At 35.6% G+C, this 15,546-nt stretch overlaps 3 protein-coding genes and 1 non-coding gene across 5 annotated transcripts; 2 read left to right on the forward strand and 2 right to left on the reverse strand.

Moving 5' to 3' along the window:
• Positions 1-990: 990 nt before the first annotated feature.
• On the reverse strand, positions 991-2,806 carry LOC113864510 (V-type proton ATPase 16 kDa proteolipid subunit). Its single transcript, XM_027498310.1, has 3 exons — positions 2,621-2,806; positions 1,882-2,167; positions 991-1,502 (listed from the first exon to the last, which is right to left on the reverse strand). Exons 1-3 carry the CDS (start codon positions 2,694-2,696, stop codon positions 1,370-1,372), a joined length of 495 nt encoding a protein of 164 aa, XP_027354111.1. The 5' UTR covers positions 2,697-2,806; the 3' UTR covers positions 991-1,369.
• A 328-nt stretch (positions 2,807-3,134) lies between these two features.
• On the forward strand, positions 3,135-3,218 carry TRNAL-CAA. Its single transcript has one exon. It is a non-coding gene; the product is annotated as a tRNA-Leu (tRNA).
• Positions 3,219-3,265: 47 nt separating this feature from the next.
• LOC113864438 (tRNA-dihydrouridine(47) synthase [NAD(P)(+)]-like) lies at positions 3,266-8,864 on the forward strand. 2 transcript variants are annotated; one of them, XM_027498139.1, is made up of 10 exons: positions 3,266-3,632; positions 3,719-3,835; positions 3,915-4,151; positions 4,744-4,993; positions 5,138-5,385; positions 5,910-6,182; positions 6,398-6,679; positions 6,842-6,962; positions 7,387-7,556; positions 8,080-8,864. In XM_027498139.1, exons 1-10 carry the CDS (start codon positions 3,417-3,419, stop codon positions 8,176-8,178), a joined length of 2,013 nt encoding a protein of 670 aa, XP_027353940.1. In that variant the 5' UTR covers positions 3,266-3,416; the 3' UTR covers positions 8,179-8,864. The 2 variants fall into 2 exon arrangements, with proteins under 2 accessions (XP_027353940.1, XP_027353938.1); XM_027498137.1 differs by having other exon boundaries at positions 4,744-5,017; positions 8,080-8,707.
• Positions 8,865-9,829: 965 nt separating this feature from the next.
• Positions 9,830-11,801, reverse strand: LOC113865151 (amidophosphoribosyltransferase, chloroplastic-like). Its single transcript, XM_027499534.1, has one exon. The coding sequence runs from the start codon at positions 11,666-11,668 to the stop codon at positions 10,043-10,045; it is 1,626 nt and encodes a 541-aa protein (XP_027355335.1). The 5' UTR covers positions 11,669-11,801; the 3' UTR covers positions 9,830-10,042.
• Between the last annotated feature and the right edge of the window lie 3,745 nt (positions 11,802-15,546).

A 15,546-nucleotide genomic window follows, 5' to 3' on the forward strand; every position in this document is an offset into this window, starting at 1 on the left:
CCTGCAAAAACACTAATATTGGTCGAGGTTATTATTTCATGCTCATAGTTAATACGTTTTAAGAGAAAAATAATGTATGCACTAACGAATAGCGATTAATATCAGTAGCTGATGATCATTAACTACAAAAATTTGATTAAGGCTGTTATTTAATGTTTATAGTTAATTTGTTTACTTCGTGCAAGCGGTAGTAGTCAGGGTTGCCTTGTTGAACGGTGACCATTTAGATTGATAAGGATATTTTAATGTTTGATGGGTATTCAATATAATAAAAACTTATCTTTTGATTAACCAGTATTGCATGAACACTCATTATCATTCTCCAAATACCAAGTGTTGCGAAATAAAAGAAGAGGAGGCAGCATTATTTCTTAAGGAAGAATATTATTTTGTAAGGACTCGGAAGGTTATAAGAGAAAAGATAACAGTGGATATGCTTCTAACAATTACGAGTCAGATTAAGTAAACTTACATCAATTTCGAATAGATTTCTTAGTTCCGATAAATAAAAAGCATTTGAAAATAATAGTCAGTTATTATTTTATATCATTGTAAACAAAATTTATCATTTTTAAGTCAAGTCATTCCCTGAACTCAATGACACCAAACATAGTGATAGTGATTGTGCCATTTCAAAATATGCTTTTATTTTTATCAATTACTAATGAAAATCTTGAACAATAAACCAACTCTGAAATATTAAAACTACAAAGTGAAATTGCCTGCATCAAATATTTCCAGAAGCATAAAACAATTTAAACCAGACTCGAGCACAAAAGGTTCCTGAAGCTGAAAATTACAATCAAGGACAAAACAGCAACTAGCAAAGCTTCTGGTATGTATTTACTTTACTCTAAGTGAAGTTAGTAATTAATGTCTTTGTATTTTAGTTGCATACCGCTGGAATTTCTCCCGTATTAACACGCACGTCATGTTCTCATTATCAATAATTAGATTCGTTTTTCCCCTAAACACAAATTATAAGAATATAACACAAAAAACAGCTTTACCAAAATCATGAAACGCGCCATAAAATGTTTCATTGCGAGCCATATCAGTACATGCATCAGTTTCAGCAGCCCAAAAAATATATAGAAGGTCAGAGATGATATGGCATAATAAAATCAATGAGAGAGAGAAAAAAAAAAAGAAGAGGAAGCTTAAGAAGCTTTATTAAGCAAAGATAGACCTACTTATACAAACAAACACCACAAATGGCGGATTGAACTTTCACACAATTGTTAAAGCCTGCAAATGCTGTTCGAACATCACTAACCTCGCAACAACTAATAATTACCCCCTCACCTCGTTTGTAAGGAGGTTAAAACAGATGGATTATCAAAGAATATTTTGCAGCACTGCTCCTTTCTTAGTCAGCTCTAGACTGGCCAGCACGAGATGACAGGATAATACCAACAATGAGACCATAAAGTGCAAGAGCTTCAGCAAAAATGAGAATGAGAATCATTCCAACAAAAAGTTTTGGCTGCTGTGCGTTGGCTCTGCAGAAGAGATAGATTCAATTGTTATTATTGAAAGAGGAAAATTCTCGTGTCAAATTCAACAACAAATACATGGTAGTAAAGGCAAATAGATATATGTTCCATGAAGGATCATATGCCATTAGAAGGTTGAAAAGGCTAGAGACATATTGAACTGTACTTTCTGAAAATCATATCACAACATATATGCCCATAATAAGTTGAATCGTTGATTGATTCACTAAAAACACATAATGTATAAATATACGTGTGAAATAGTCAATGAATAGAGTTGAATGTCACTATGCAATTCAACAAAAGCAAATTTCAGCAGCAGCTGTTTAAACATAAAAAATTAAAAATTCATATATCTATCAGAAACAAGGTAGAAGGGTTATACCTAACACCAGCATCGCCAACAATACCAATAGCCATGCCAGCAGAGAGCCCAGCCAAGCCACAGGCAAGACCAGAGGAGAGATGTGCATAACCATCAAAGAGGTAATAAGATTTGGCCTTCGGATTAATACCAGTACTGATAATAACAGCAATAATAAGGCCATAAATACCCAAAACACCAGCCATGACAACAGGAACAATAGATTTCATCACCAGCTCGGGTCTCATCACACCCATGGAAGCCACGCCAACGCCACTCTTCGCTGTGCCATACGCAGCTCCCATACCTATCGACAATTCAAACAATAAGGGAAAAGACGAATAGTGGAGAAGCTTGCACATTTTTGTTACGCTAAACAACCAAAAAGCTCGATCAATCACTTTCACGCAAATAAGAATGACTCTTTGTTCATGAAATAATTCTGTTTAATTTAATCACAGATCAGTATTCAGATTTTATATATATTAAACTAAACAATTTGCAATAACTAATGGAATACAACATCAATTGTTCGGAATTCGATCAAAGCACAGCTGAATCGAATCAAAATGCATAACCTTCACCTAAATATATTATATAAAAAGAAGATATAAACGGCTATGAGCATTCGAAGATCAACTTTGGTTAAAATTGAAATTAAAAAAAGGAACACATAAATAATGGAACAAAAAATACAGATCTAATTGAGTGATAACGAGGAGATCGTGGAAATGAATAGAGGGATTAGGGAGTCGATTACAGGAGAAGACGAGGGCAGCTGCTGCTCCAAGGAATCCGAAAAACGGTGCCGTTTCATCACCGCTGAACGCAGCCATGACCGTTGTTGGATCTGCAACGACGTCAAATAGATCTGAGAAATTCAAATTCTTGGGAGAGTTTTCGAGTGCTGATCTCTCTCTGTCTCGATGATTCTGTTCCCGATATGAGACGTGGGTTCTTCACGTCCATTCCCTTTATAATCTCACGTTCTCGTACCCGACTTGACTCTTCACTTGGGCGGGTTAAACGACCTGATATATCTCTTTCTTTCGGTCAGTGATACTTCGTTCAACAAAAAGGAAAACGGAGGCCCAAATCTAGGCCCACCCCAATATTTCTAATTTCCCTCAATACGATTTGCTCCCCTCCATACCAGGTCCAGGCCCAATGCTTATATTTTCCCTGTGTTATGTATTGGGCTCAGGCTCCCAAGAAAAAACTAATCAAAACACTTTTTATTAGGATTGTATACAATTCGACAATGCACAGCATGTGTCAGGATGGCCGAGTGGTCTAAGGCGCTAGACTCAAGTTCTGGTCCTCGTGAGAGGGCGTGGGTTCAAATCCCACTTCTGACATTTTGCATTTTTTTTTTTCATTTTCTTTCCCCAAAACGCTAAGACCTAACGGAATGATAGAGATATTATTTTGACGTGAAAGTGTTCATGAAACCCTACTCTTCTCTTGTCTGTGTTCAACTAGTATCTTCTATACAATTTTTATCTGTGTGCCGAACCTGAGACCAACAACCTTAACACGACCAAAAACCTTAACAAATGGACGAGGAAGAGTCTGGTAAAGGAGTGGCTGAGCAAACCCCAGAGCAAATGGTCGCCAGGGCCATAGCCCCTGTCAAGAAGGACTTCCTTCGCCCTCCTCCCGTTCGCGCCTCCTCTCCAAATGACGATGTTTCCATTCCCAACGATAACAAAACCTCTGTTCTGGCGAAGGAGAAGAAATCTAAGCGCCAGCTCAAACGCGAACGTCGTCAGGTGAAGTACTTTTTCATTTGGAACACGCGACATTTCAATTGTGGTGAACTTGTGATTTAGATAAGGTTGTTTTTTTAACTCTGCAGGAACAAAAGTCCGCACGAAACCTGTGTCCGGAAATTGCAAAGACAGGGGATGTTAATTCCTGTCCTTATAAAGACAAGTGTCGTTTCAGTCATGATTTAGAAGGCTTTAAGGCACAGGTACTGATTTGTTTTCATCCCGCACTGGTTTGTTTGTGTACTGATGAACGCTAATTACAAAGGCACTTAATAAACGCAGAAACCTGGTGATCTAGAGGGAGAATGTCCCTTCTTTAAATCTGGAGGCTCTTGTCCTTATGGATTAGCATGTAGATTTTCAAGTACGCACCATGATGGTGTGCCTTCTGCGAATCTGAATGGTCTGAAGAAAGGTTCCGAGGTGAATGGATTGAGCAAAGATGTTCAAAAGCTTTTGTGGAAAAATAAGATGAGATTCCTCAAGGCTGATACCCAACTCAAAAGTCTTTCCCTCTCGGTATGCTTCCTTTTTGTCGCTTCTTCATCTACGTTTTATTATGTTTTATTTCTCTTTTAATTCAGTAAATGCAGCCAAATATGAAGATTTTACTTATTGAAGGGGAATATATTATAGTCAATAAGGTTGTCTTTGTGGCAATTTTACTTATTATCTGGTTATAATTCGTTATGAAGCAAACTACACTAGTAATGCGTGTTTGAGGCACTTAAAGTTATGTCTTACTTATTCAGCAACTAAACTGGGTGGATCAACCTAGGTTCAATGCACACGTGTATCTTCATTTACTGGTTATAATTCGTTATGAAGCAAACTACACTAGTAATGCGTGTTTGAGGCACTTAAAGTTATGTCTTACTTATTCAGCAACTAAACTGGGTGGATCAACCTAGGTTCAATGCACACGTGTATCTTCATTTACATGTTTACACGTGTAAATTCATAATCGCCTTGCTGAAGTACTAGGTACTAAATGCCTTGTTTTTAGCCTTTTCCCTCCCCTTGTTTGCGCCTCCTCTTTGTTGCAGATGTAACTTTGTTTTAATTTTCAGTTTTTTATTCCATTTTGTTAATCACACTTGTTTTTTTGTAGGTGCCCCATAGATCAAAAAGGAATGACTTGGAAAGTAAAGATGGCGATGATTCTGGTTCAAATAAGTGTATTCAGTCTGATGACAGTGGCTCTTGTGTTGTTACCTCTGAATCAGGTCCCAAGTTAGAATGCCCTGCAGAAGCTATAAAAGATGATGACATAGATGGAAATTTTAAATCTGATGTACTTTGTCCCCAGAAGAGAAGAAAAACTACAGAAAATTGTGGTCCTCACGAGACAGAAAATGAAGGTCATACCTTCATCTTTGACTCTTGTAATTCTAGTTACGATTGATATAATGACTTCTGTAGTATTTCTTTGACTTCAACTTCCTTGCTCTTTGTCTTTGACTTCGATATAGTATGTGTAACTTGGCTTCTTACTGCTGAAACAGGTGTGAGTGTTACTGAGCAAATTGTTGACATAAAATCTGAACAGGAAGCTGGAACTGATGCTATAGCCCCAGAAAACGATCTAAGCCTGAAGTTGCATGCACGTGAAAAGAAGCTTATTGATTTCAGGGAGAAGTTGTATCTTGCGCCCTTGACTACTGTTGGAAATCTCCCTTTCCGGAGAGTTTGCAAAGTATTAGGAGCGGATGTAACTTGTGGTGAAATGGCAATGTGCACAAATCTTTTGCAGGTACCTATATGGATTTTCTACTGGTTGATTTGATTGCTTTATTTCATCCTTGGTATGGTGTATATTTTCTTTCTGGAGTTTGTTTCCTTTTGTAATGGTGATTGTGAAAGTTTTAGCAGTGCTTGATTCAATAAACTTTGGTATAACGTGATTTGAATTTCTTTTAACTCCAACCTAATTTGGTATCTTTGTCATTTCTTCCCAAAAGTTAATTTATCAAGTCGACTTATACTCCTATAAATTGACGATGTTGCATTGAAGGGTTGCCTTTGAATGCAGAGTCCTTAATTTAGGAAGCAATAATTCCATATGCTTTTCCAAAACTTAATTGTGGACTGATGATGTATATAACCAAGATCGGAACTTGATTATTTTTTTCTCCAATTCTCCTCCCTCTTTTATTCTGGGTAACTCTTAACATCGTCCTTTTTTGTTTACTTTTCTTAACATTCCAACCATCGCTTTTTTCTTGTACAGCAAAGCTGTATTTACATTCTATTTGTCATGTTTTACTTTTGTTTTAGGGTCAAGCCTCAGAATGGGCATTGCTGAGACGTCATTCTTCTGAAAATTTATTTGGTGTACAAATCTGTGGGGCATATCCTGATACTGTGGCACGAACAGTTGAACTAATAGAGCAGGAATGTACAATAGATTTTATTGATATAAATATGGGTTGCCCTATTGATATCGTTGTGAATAAGGGTGCTGGATCAGCTCTTCTAACAAAACCAATGCGGATGAAAAGTATTGTAGAAGTAGCTTCAGGCACAGCAGATAAACCAATAACTGTCAAGGTATTTTCCATGCTAAACACTATACAATTTGACACAGTGATTTGTGTCAAATTCCAGTAAGCATCTTAATAGCTTCCTCTGTTTTGTAGCTCTGAAGTCTTAATGCTGGACCAAGTCCTGTCACCTTTGCACAAAAAAACGAGTCTTGTCATGCTTTTTAAATAACTTAATAAGCTTTCTCAAGATGTGTACATCCCATTTTTCTATTGAGCCAGGTACGAACAGCATATTTTGAAGGGAAGAATCGCATTGATTCTCTGATAGAAGACATTGGCTCTTGGGGAGTCAGTGCCGTGACAATACACGGTAGATCACGTCAACAACGATATAGCAAGCTTGCTGACTGGGACTATGTATATCAATGTGCCAGGAAAGCCCCTAAAATGTTGCAAGTAGTGGGAAATGGTGATGTGTTTTCATTTGTAGACTGGAACAACCACAGAACTAAATGCCCTGAACTTGCTACATGCATGATTGCTCGTGGTGCACTGATTAAAGTAAGTATTGCCTTGTTTCAAATGGCCGTTCTCTCATTTATTGGAGTTTGTCATTGAGTATCATGTCTTATGCTAGTTGTCTTCATTGCCTGCATTATGGTTGCTTGACTTCGACAAACATTCTTTGCATGAATTGTGTCAACTAATGACTGTGTTGTGCAGCCTTGGATATTTACGGAGATCAAGGAACAGAGACATTGGGACATCAGTTCTGGCGAGCGTCTAAATATTCTCAAGGATTTTGTGAATTTTGGCCTTGAACATTGGGGTTCTGACACAAAAGGTAAGCTTTATTGATGAAGTAGCTGTAATATATTCATATTTGAATTATTTCCTGCTGTTGTTAAATGATTACAATAGCTATTGGTACCTAAAATTGAAAACGAAAACAGGTGGAGGTTTTTAATTGTTTTTTGCAAGGCATGATGCTCTCTATACAGATGAGGCCTGCTTTTGTTCATGTTATTTCCTTGCAAAGTAGGCAATGATTGCATCGGGGGAGGGGCCTTTTGGACTAGGAACATATAGTTTTGGGCAGTGCGATTTAAAATTGTTGACTTGCTCATGAGAATGTGTATATGTATATATAGGCTGTAATGGAGTTTTGATGGCAAGTATTATGTTTTTGTTCCCCAGTTTTAGGGTGCCTATTTTCTTTCTTGTTTAGTTACTATTGTGGACTTTATATTTTATATATTTTGCTACAGGAGTTGAGACAACCCGGCGTTTCTTGTTGGAATGGCTTAGCTACACTTGTAGGTATATACCTGTTGGTCTTTTGGATGTTGTTCCACAACGAATAAACTGGCGCCCACCATCTTACCATGGTCGTGATGAGCTTGAGACACTAATGGCCTCAGACTCTGCAGCTGATTGGGTATGCAATTCCCTTTTATTTCAAGCTGTTGGGGGTCTCTTTGTTAATTGCTTAAGGGAAAATGACTGCTTGGGGGTATTTTCTGATGTGTGCTGCCTCAAACAGCAGAAAATAGCTTTTATTAAACAGGATGTAGATGTAGATGCTAGAGAAATGCTTGTAGATTGAAAACACTTTGTAAATATTTATTTACACTTTATAGATTCGTTTTAATTACAATCTTTTATCTTCATTTAAACAAATAGGGATAATAGTTAACAATGTTTGGGTTGTACAAAAAGTTTATGTAAGTTAAGGACGAGAATGTTGCATTGGACTGTTGACATGTTAGACAAGATAGGATTAGGAATGAATGCACGTAGAGAAAGTTTGGGATAGCACCTAATGTATCGATAAGCCTGCCAAAATATGAAATCGTTTTCTGGAATAGACCGTGGCTATAAATTTAATGCAGTATATTGGCCCTCATGATCAGCTAAAGTTTTTTTTCCCTCTTAATTTACACTTTCCTTTTCATTCACAGATACGAATATCAGAGATGTTACTTGGCAAGGTTCCAGATGGCTTTACATTTGCACCAAAGCATAAATCAAATGCTTACGATAGAGCTGAAAATGGCTGATTTTGGAGTTAATTTAGTTTTCAATGCTGATTCTGATGAGAGCGTTTTCTTCTCAACTGCTGACTCATTGAAAGACATCTGTGGGTCTTTGATGTCTACCTTGTTTCTTACCGCCCGGTTAGTTAACTTTGAGCATTCTTTTCGCTTTGTTTCATTGGGGGAGTTGTTCATCATTGATTTTGGCTTTTTCAACCCGTATACAATAGCATTATTCTTCTTCTACTGAAACAAATCATTTAATGAAACATTGACAATTGAAATGTAAGCTTGAATTGTTTGAGTCATGCCAACTTGCATGCTCGGGTCCATTTGAATTGTCTATTTGCTGCAATACCAATACTCATTTATGTCGTGAGGATGGTGGTTAGGTTAGAGAATTCGGATTGGAACTGACCCATCTTTCAATACATAAGCTACCCGGTTCTTTTATTTATTGAAGCGACGTTGAAAATGAAGTGGTGTGTGAACGAATAAGGGAGTGTGGGGTTAAAGTGAATCGAACACGTATCACCGTCCATGAATAGCTGCTAGCTTGGTAGTCCTAGTTAGTAAGGGTGACTCGAATGAATTGTGTTTGATATTTGATATGCTGAAAAACGTTGTAAACATGCCTTCGTTCTAATGTAAAGCCTTTGTGGATACATTTTCTAGAGACAAACATCTAAACAAGATCAAAATGAGGCTTTCGTTAGTGTTTTCTTTTTCCTCTATTTTATTTACAGCAGTTTTTCAAATTGGGATAACTATCGCGTATTGATATCCGCAATTTTCTTAGGTAATTTTTTTATACTTAAAGAGTCATTATTTCATTACAATGAAGTTGTAACTTAATATGGCGTGTAAAGAAAGTTGTCGGAATGTGGCATTCCATCCATTATAATATATATTAATTGCACTTCAACGGTTGAACAGATGAAAGGTCAATGCGTTAGTTTATATTTGAAAGGTCAATGCGATTGCAACAAAACCAATCGATTATTTAATACGGCGTGGGTCATGATTGTTAAATGATTAAAAAATAATTATCACAAGTTCAAAACTATTAAAAAAGCAACTTTTAAAAATATATCAGCACATAATATAAAACGAAAAAAAAAAAAAAACCCTTGACAAATTTAAATTACAATTTTTAATGGACGAAAATTTAATTGTCCATTGCCACTAGTAGAACACCCGCAAGTAATGAAGTAAAATATAAATGAATTTCTGGTCTTAAATAGTGTTTGACCATTGAAGCTATTTTTTTTCAAAGTGATAAGTTAAAAAAATGGATGACACGCCACCTTAATACACTCTAGAGCTTGTCTTCGTATATAATTAGATACTAAAAAAAATAAAAAAAAGCCTGTATCGAAAAGAAATGAATTAAGCATTTTAATATCTGAAATTAATCCTTAAATTTTGAGTATTCATCAATACAATCTCTAAAATTACAAAATAGCATTTTAATTGCTAACTTACCTTGTAGCGTATCATGTTGCAAGAATAAGGCAAATATAAATGAATTTCTGATCTTAAGTAGTGTTTGACCTCACTATTTTTAAACATCTTTTTAAATTTAAAATTAGAAAAATACCATTTTAATCTCTTAACCTTACCAATCTATTAAAAAAAGGATTTAAATACCATGTTTCATAATTTTTAGAGGTAAAAAAACATTAGATAACTTGAAAAATGAAGTTGAAGATCAATACTTGTCCGTTGAATAACTCAAATTGTAAATTAGAACCAACAATAATTATTATGAAGCATCGGGCTTGGGAATCCAGATTTGTGAAATAGATTGGATGTATGGTGGGAGATTGATGTATCAGCCCAGTGCTGACTTTGACCTTATACCGTATATGTTATCTAAAAACAACGCTCAGAGACTAACAATCTTCAGCTCCGTCTGATTTCTAACCCCATTGAACCCATCGTCCAATAAATCACCAAACCTCTTCATTTTAAGTTGGGTGGGTTCAACGGGGTACTTCCCAGAGAAGCAAGCAAAACAGAAATTAGGAGAATCACTGCCCAACAACATCTTCAAACTATCCAACGGTAGAAAAGCAAGCGAATCAGAGCCAATAAAGTCTCTTATTTCCTCCACACCCATCCTATTAGAAATCAACTCTTGGGAGCTGGGCGTGTCAACCCCATAATAACACGAAGCAATTATTGGTGGACACGCAATCCTCATGTGAACCTCTTTCGCACCTGCTTCCCTTATCAACCTCACTATTTTCGACGACGTCGTTCCCCTCACAATCGAATCATCCACAACCACGACCCTCTTCCCTTCAAGCACACCACGAACCGGAGACAGCTTCAACTTCACTCCAAAGTCTCTTATCTTTTGCGACGGTTCAATAAAAGTCCTCCCCACATAGTGTGACCGAATCAACCCTTGTTGAAAAGGAACACCAGCTTTTGCAGCATAACCAAGCGCAGCCACAACCCCTGAATCTGGCACTGCTATAACAACGTCACACTCAACGGGACTCTCTGTCGCTAATATTTCCCCGAATTTCCTTCGAGACTCGTAAACGGACCTTCCGAAAACAATGGAATTCGGAAGCGCGAAATATATATGCTCGAATATGCATTGCTTTGGGTTTGGATGAGAGACTAAGCAAAGCGATTGAAGGCCGTTTTCATCAACCACTAAAACCTCTCCCGGGTACACTTCCCTCTCGTATGTCGCTTCGATCAAATCAAGGGCACATGTCTCCGACGCAAAAACGACAGCGCCGTTTCTTCTTCTTCCCATCACCAATGGTCGGAACCCGAAGGGATCTCTTACTGCCACCAGCTTATCCTCCGTGACGAACACCAAAGAATATGCCCCTTGAAGCTTCTCGCAGGCGTCGACGATTCTCAAGAGAAAGGGTCTGTGTTTGGACGTCGCAATAAGATGGAGCACTACCTCTGTGTCAGAAGTCGTGTTGAAGATGGACCCGTTGTCTTCGAGTTTGTCCCTTAAGGAGCGATAGTTTACCAAGTTCCCGTTGTGGGCCACTCCGACAGAGCCGAAGCGGTACCCTGCCACGAAGGGTTGAACGTTCTTGAGCATGGATTGGCCTGCGGTTGAGTACCGGACATGCCCTATGGCTAATGTTCCCTGTAATTGATCGAGTTTGGACTCGTTGAAGACTTCGGAAACGAGGCCAACGCCGGTTATGGATTGGAGGAGGTTATTGTGGACGGCGACGATTCCGGCACCTTCTTGGCCACGGTGTTGGAGGGCATGCAGGGCGAGGTAGCAGAGACGGGAAGCCTCTGGATCGCCGTATATGCCCACGACGCCGCACTCTTCGCGGAGCTTTTCGGGGAAGGTGTTGTTTGGGTTATTGGAATTGCATGAGAGGGGAAAAGGGGAATGGGTCTTGTGAGAAAGAGAGGTTTTGGGGAAGAGGGTGGGGTTTTGGAGGGTGAAAAATGAGGTGGTGTTGGCGTTGAAAGGGAGAGGGGAGGGTTTGGAGAGGGTGGAGAGGTTTGGCGCAGCCATGCCAAGAAAGAAAGAGAAAAAATGGCGAATGAGAAAGAGAAACAGAGTGTGACAGAGTAGAGGGGAAAACAGAGCAATATAACAGAGGAATTGCGAATACTTGCTTCCAGGCTTTTATGGCTGTTGGGTAGGACCAACTCTTTCTTCCGAAGATTCCCCGCCCTTATATTCATTATTTCATATTAACCTTTTCTTTTTCTTTTTGGATAATACGAGTCTACATCACATCACCGTTACCAAACCTTATGGATTTTTATTTTTAATTCTATAGATATTATTTAATTAAAATAAATATTTTAAATAAAAAATAAATTCATCTTATATAATTATCTTTATATTTAATTATATACACATTTCAATCAAATAAAATCAAGTATTAAATTTAATAAAATAATATACCGAATAATTTAAAAAGTTTATCAATTTAATAGTTAATTTTTTAATATCATCACAAAAATTATGTATATATTTTTGTTTTTATATATTTTAAGTAATCTTTTAAATGTTAAAAATATAGTGAGGTGATAAAATATTAATTAATATAAATTTATTTATTTTATACATTTTTTAATTTAATTATTAAATTGATAAATATTATTTTTAATAAAATATTTTTAAAAATGTTTTTTTCACTAAATTTGATACTCAAGATTAATTAATCTTGATCGGTATAAATTTTATTCTTTTCAACATTCCAATGATAAAAAGACTCATTTTTTTCAACGCGTAGAAGTCCGTTTTTGTATTCTTTCCTTTTCCTTTTTTCTTTCTTGATAAAATGCAACACGTAAAAGTACGGTGGTATTGAAACTACCCTACGATTAAATTTGATTGTAAAAAAGGGACTTACGATAATTTAAATTTAGAATTTTATCTTTGTTGTTAACGTTACAAATTTATTGTAGTCAATTAATTACTAGGATGCATTATAGCATAATGTTTACAATTATAACAATTTATTTTTTATGTTATTTTATATCATTACATACATATAAATTAATCTAATAATTAATTTTATCAAATACCTTTAGTTCTAGTCTATTAACTAGTTTACTAACATTCAAATTTTTAAAACATAAGATATTATTTCATTTTAATTATTTTCTACAACTACTCATTAGTAGGACATGTATCGAAATGTGTCATACACGTCTCAAATATTAGTGAAATTTTTAATTAGCTTTAAACTTTCAACTGACTTATCCCTTGATATTTTGCCTAACACATTGTAAATGAAACTGAGCGTTGACTCTGTATCCAAATTCCAAAGCTTGGTTTGAGGTTGAAAGCCACTCTCTTTTTGGCTTGGATTTTGATTCTTGAACACTACATCTTTGTTCTTATATTTCAGGTTGGCCATATTTTATTGGGTTCCGAATTTATTTGACAACTTTCCGCCTTTGGTTTCTTTTTTCGTCGACCTTACATAGAAAAAGTTAATTCATATTCCATAAAGTAAGATTGTAATTTGTTCATACCAAATCTGATTCTTAGATGTTCAATCCGTAAGCAAGTGCATGCACGACAAGTTTGTATGGGTGTAGAATCCGAACCTAGCAGCTGCTTCAAGTCTATCGCCAATTGATCGGTGGTTAAACCTGCAAAGATAACCACCAATACATGAATCGAACTACTTATGAAATTGATAAAGAATTCACATAATTCATTTTTTGGGTCAAGAAGGGTTAGCAATTCTAATCTAACCCCATGTTTTTTTTAATACTTACCAGGCATGTTAAGGAAAATAATAACCCCATTTTATGAGAATTTGGACTTCAAACTAGGATATCTTACTCTTTTATTTTGGGTCAAAAGGGTATCATACCTTTTTCTATGGTCTATTATCGTACTTTAGTTAAGGCGTGGAAAGGATAGAAGCTATAAAATAACAAAAGTTCTTGACAAATAAAACAAAATGACTAATAAAAGTTGCATCACTAGGAGGAATTTCGGCAGTTTAAATATATTTTTAGTTTTTATATTTTATTATTATTTTTAATAATTATTATATTGACTGTATATATATATATATTTGTAATTTATTTTCAAATAGAAAAGGAGAAATTTATTAATTTTACATTTATATTAAATGCAATGAAGCAGATATTATAATAATAATAAAATTTTACTCTAACAAAACCTTTTCCTACACGTGACCATAAATTGAATTCTAATTACTCTATACTCAAACTAATTAAGACTATTATAAAAATAAAATTTTTGTCTAAATATTTAATATAACTGCACACATCACAGTTAACTGATTTCTAAATGACATGTAGGTATATGTTTTTGACATTAAATAATAATCATAATATCAATAGAAGTTGGGTACAGCAGAGAGGATTAATCATTCACAATTATGATTTAAATCCTTACTGAGAGATGTCTATATTTAGTTTCCGATTGTGTATCGAGTAGAACTATATCATCCGACAATAAATTGAGAAATCACAATAACAACAAGAATTTGACTCTTTCTAATTTTACATTAAGTTTAAAAAATAGTTTAAGTTGAATTGAAAATAAAAAACAATTTATTTCTCCCCACATGTTTTGGAATGATTATTTTATTAGTTGGTTTTATTGAATTGAATGATTCAACGCTTAATTGATGAGTTGGCTAGCATTATTGTCGAATTATTTTGTTAATTAGCCAAGTAAATTGTTGTTATCTAAATCTAATTGAATATAAAAGAGTCAATGCTAACTAGTTATTGTATTTATTCTATTACGAAATTCACGACCATGTAACAAGTCTTTAAAATATAAATAATTTAGTCTTCAACTAAATAATAATAGTGCAGAAATTGAATATGACTTAAATTAGATGTTTTGGTGTAAGTGAATCTCGTGTTGGAGTGTGTGTGTAAGAATCTTTCGTGCTAATCAGAATCTATTGACTAAGAGGTTTTGGCGTTAAGTCAAAGGAGTAGCCGGTGGCCAAGAGAAATGGGTAGCAAACGTACGGATGATATATAGGATAGACTTCAGCTACACATAACCCCCACCCACCTTTCATTACTCATTTTCATGCTTTCAATGATTCATTGGCTGTTATTTTTTTCCATTTTCTTTAACAATAACAATATCAACTTTTACGTGGTGGGTTCCTCTTGGGTTCCTCCAAGAAGAGGAAAGTTTTAATATTAATATAGATGAGAGCGTTTATTAAAACTCTTCTTAATATGCAAAATTAATGGCTATCTTGAGTTGTGGTATTTATAAATTTGATATCTTTGATTACTCATGATTTTAATCAGCTTTATTTTCACCACATTACTCATGGTGCTAATAGGCTTCATCGTTGATCTCCTTGGGCCAGCGCAAATGCCATTTCCCTACTCACACGTTGATTAATTGTTTCAATAGAGCTCGTAATCTAAATTTTGTTCGTTGTGATTGCATCAATGATTCGCTTTAGAAGTGAAAAAAAATGGGCAATGAATGTCATCATGGCCTCATAATAGTACATCGTGATGAGCTTACTCTTCAAGACAGGGTTCTCCGTTGACCAAAGAAAAAAAAAACACGGGCTTATCCTAGACTATGCGTCTCTATCCAATTGTAATCAAGAACCTCGAGCGGTTATTGGTCATGAAAGAGATAGAAGTGGAAAGGGGGATATTTTAAATATATACCAAGATATTTATTAACTTGTAATTGTAAGTAAGATTCCCTGTGCATTCGTATACAATGTGGAAGTGAATACAAAAACAAATGTGAAAAGAAAAAATACAATGGAAAGGGAAAAAAAAGTAAAGAAATGGGGTTTCTATTCATGGTACAGGAGTAACACGACCAAACAGTATTATGCACACTCGTGTTTGAAAAAAAGAATCTCAATCCAAATTACATTAGATTATATAAGCACATTC

The sequence above is a fragment of the Abrus precatorius genome, unplaced genomic scaffold, assembly GCF_003935025.1.
Source record: "Abrus precatorius isolate BTA unplaced genomic scaffold, Abrus_2018 Scaffold4, whole genome shotgun sequence".
In the NCBI taxonomy this organism is placed as follows: Eukaryota; Viridiplantae; Streptophyta; class Magnoliopsida; order Fabales; family Fabaceae; genus Abrus; species Abrus precatorius.

Coding starts and splice junctions, on each gene's coding strand:
- LOC113865151 (XM_027499534.1), bottom strand. CDS start 11,668: ATGGCTGCGCCAAACCTCTCCACCCTCTCCAAACCCTCCCCTCTCCCT.
- LOC113864438 (XM_027498137.1), top strand. CDS start 3,417: ATGGACGAGGAAGAGTCTGGTAAAGGAGTGGCTGAGCAAACCCCAGAG. Junction 5,386..5,909: donor TGTGCACAAATCTTTTGCAG/GTACCTATATGG, acceptor CTTTTGTTTTAG/GGTCAAGCCTCAGAATGGGC. Junction 6,183..6,397: donor ATAAACCAATAACTGTCAAG/GTATTTTCCATG, acceptor CTATTGAGCCAG/GTACGAACAGCATATTTTGA.
- LOC113864510 (XM_027498310.1), bottom strand. CDS start 2,696: ATGGCTGCGTTCAGCGGTGATGAAACGGCACCGTTTTTCGGATTCCTT. Junction 2,168..2,620: donor AGCTGCCCTCGTCTTCTCCT/GTAATCGACTCC, acceptor AATTGTCGATAG/GTATGGGAGCTGCGTATGGC. Junction 1,503..1,881: donor GTTGGCGATGCTGGTGTTAG/GTATAACCCTTC, acceptor TCTCTTCTGCAG/AGCCAACGCACAGCAGCCAA.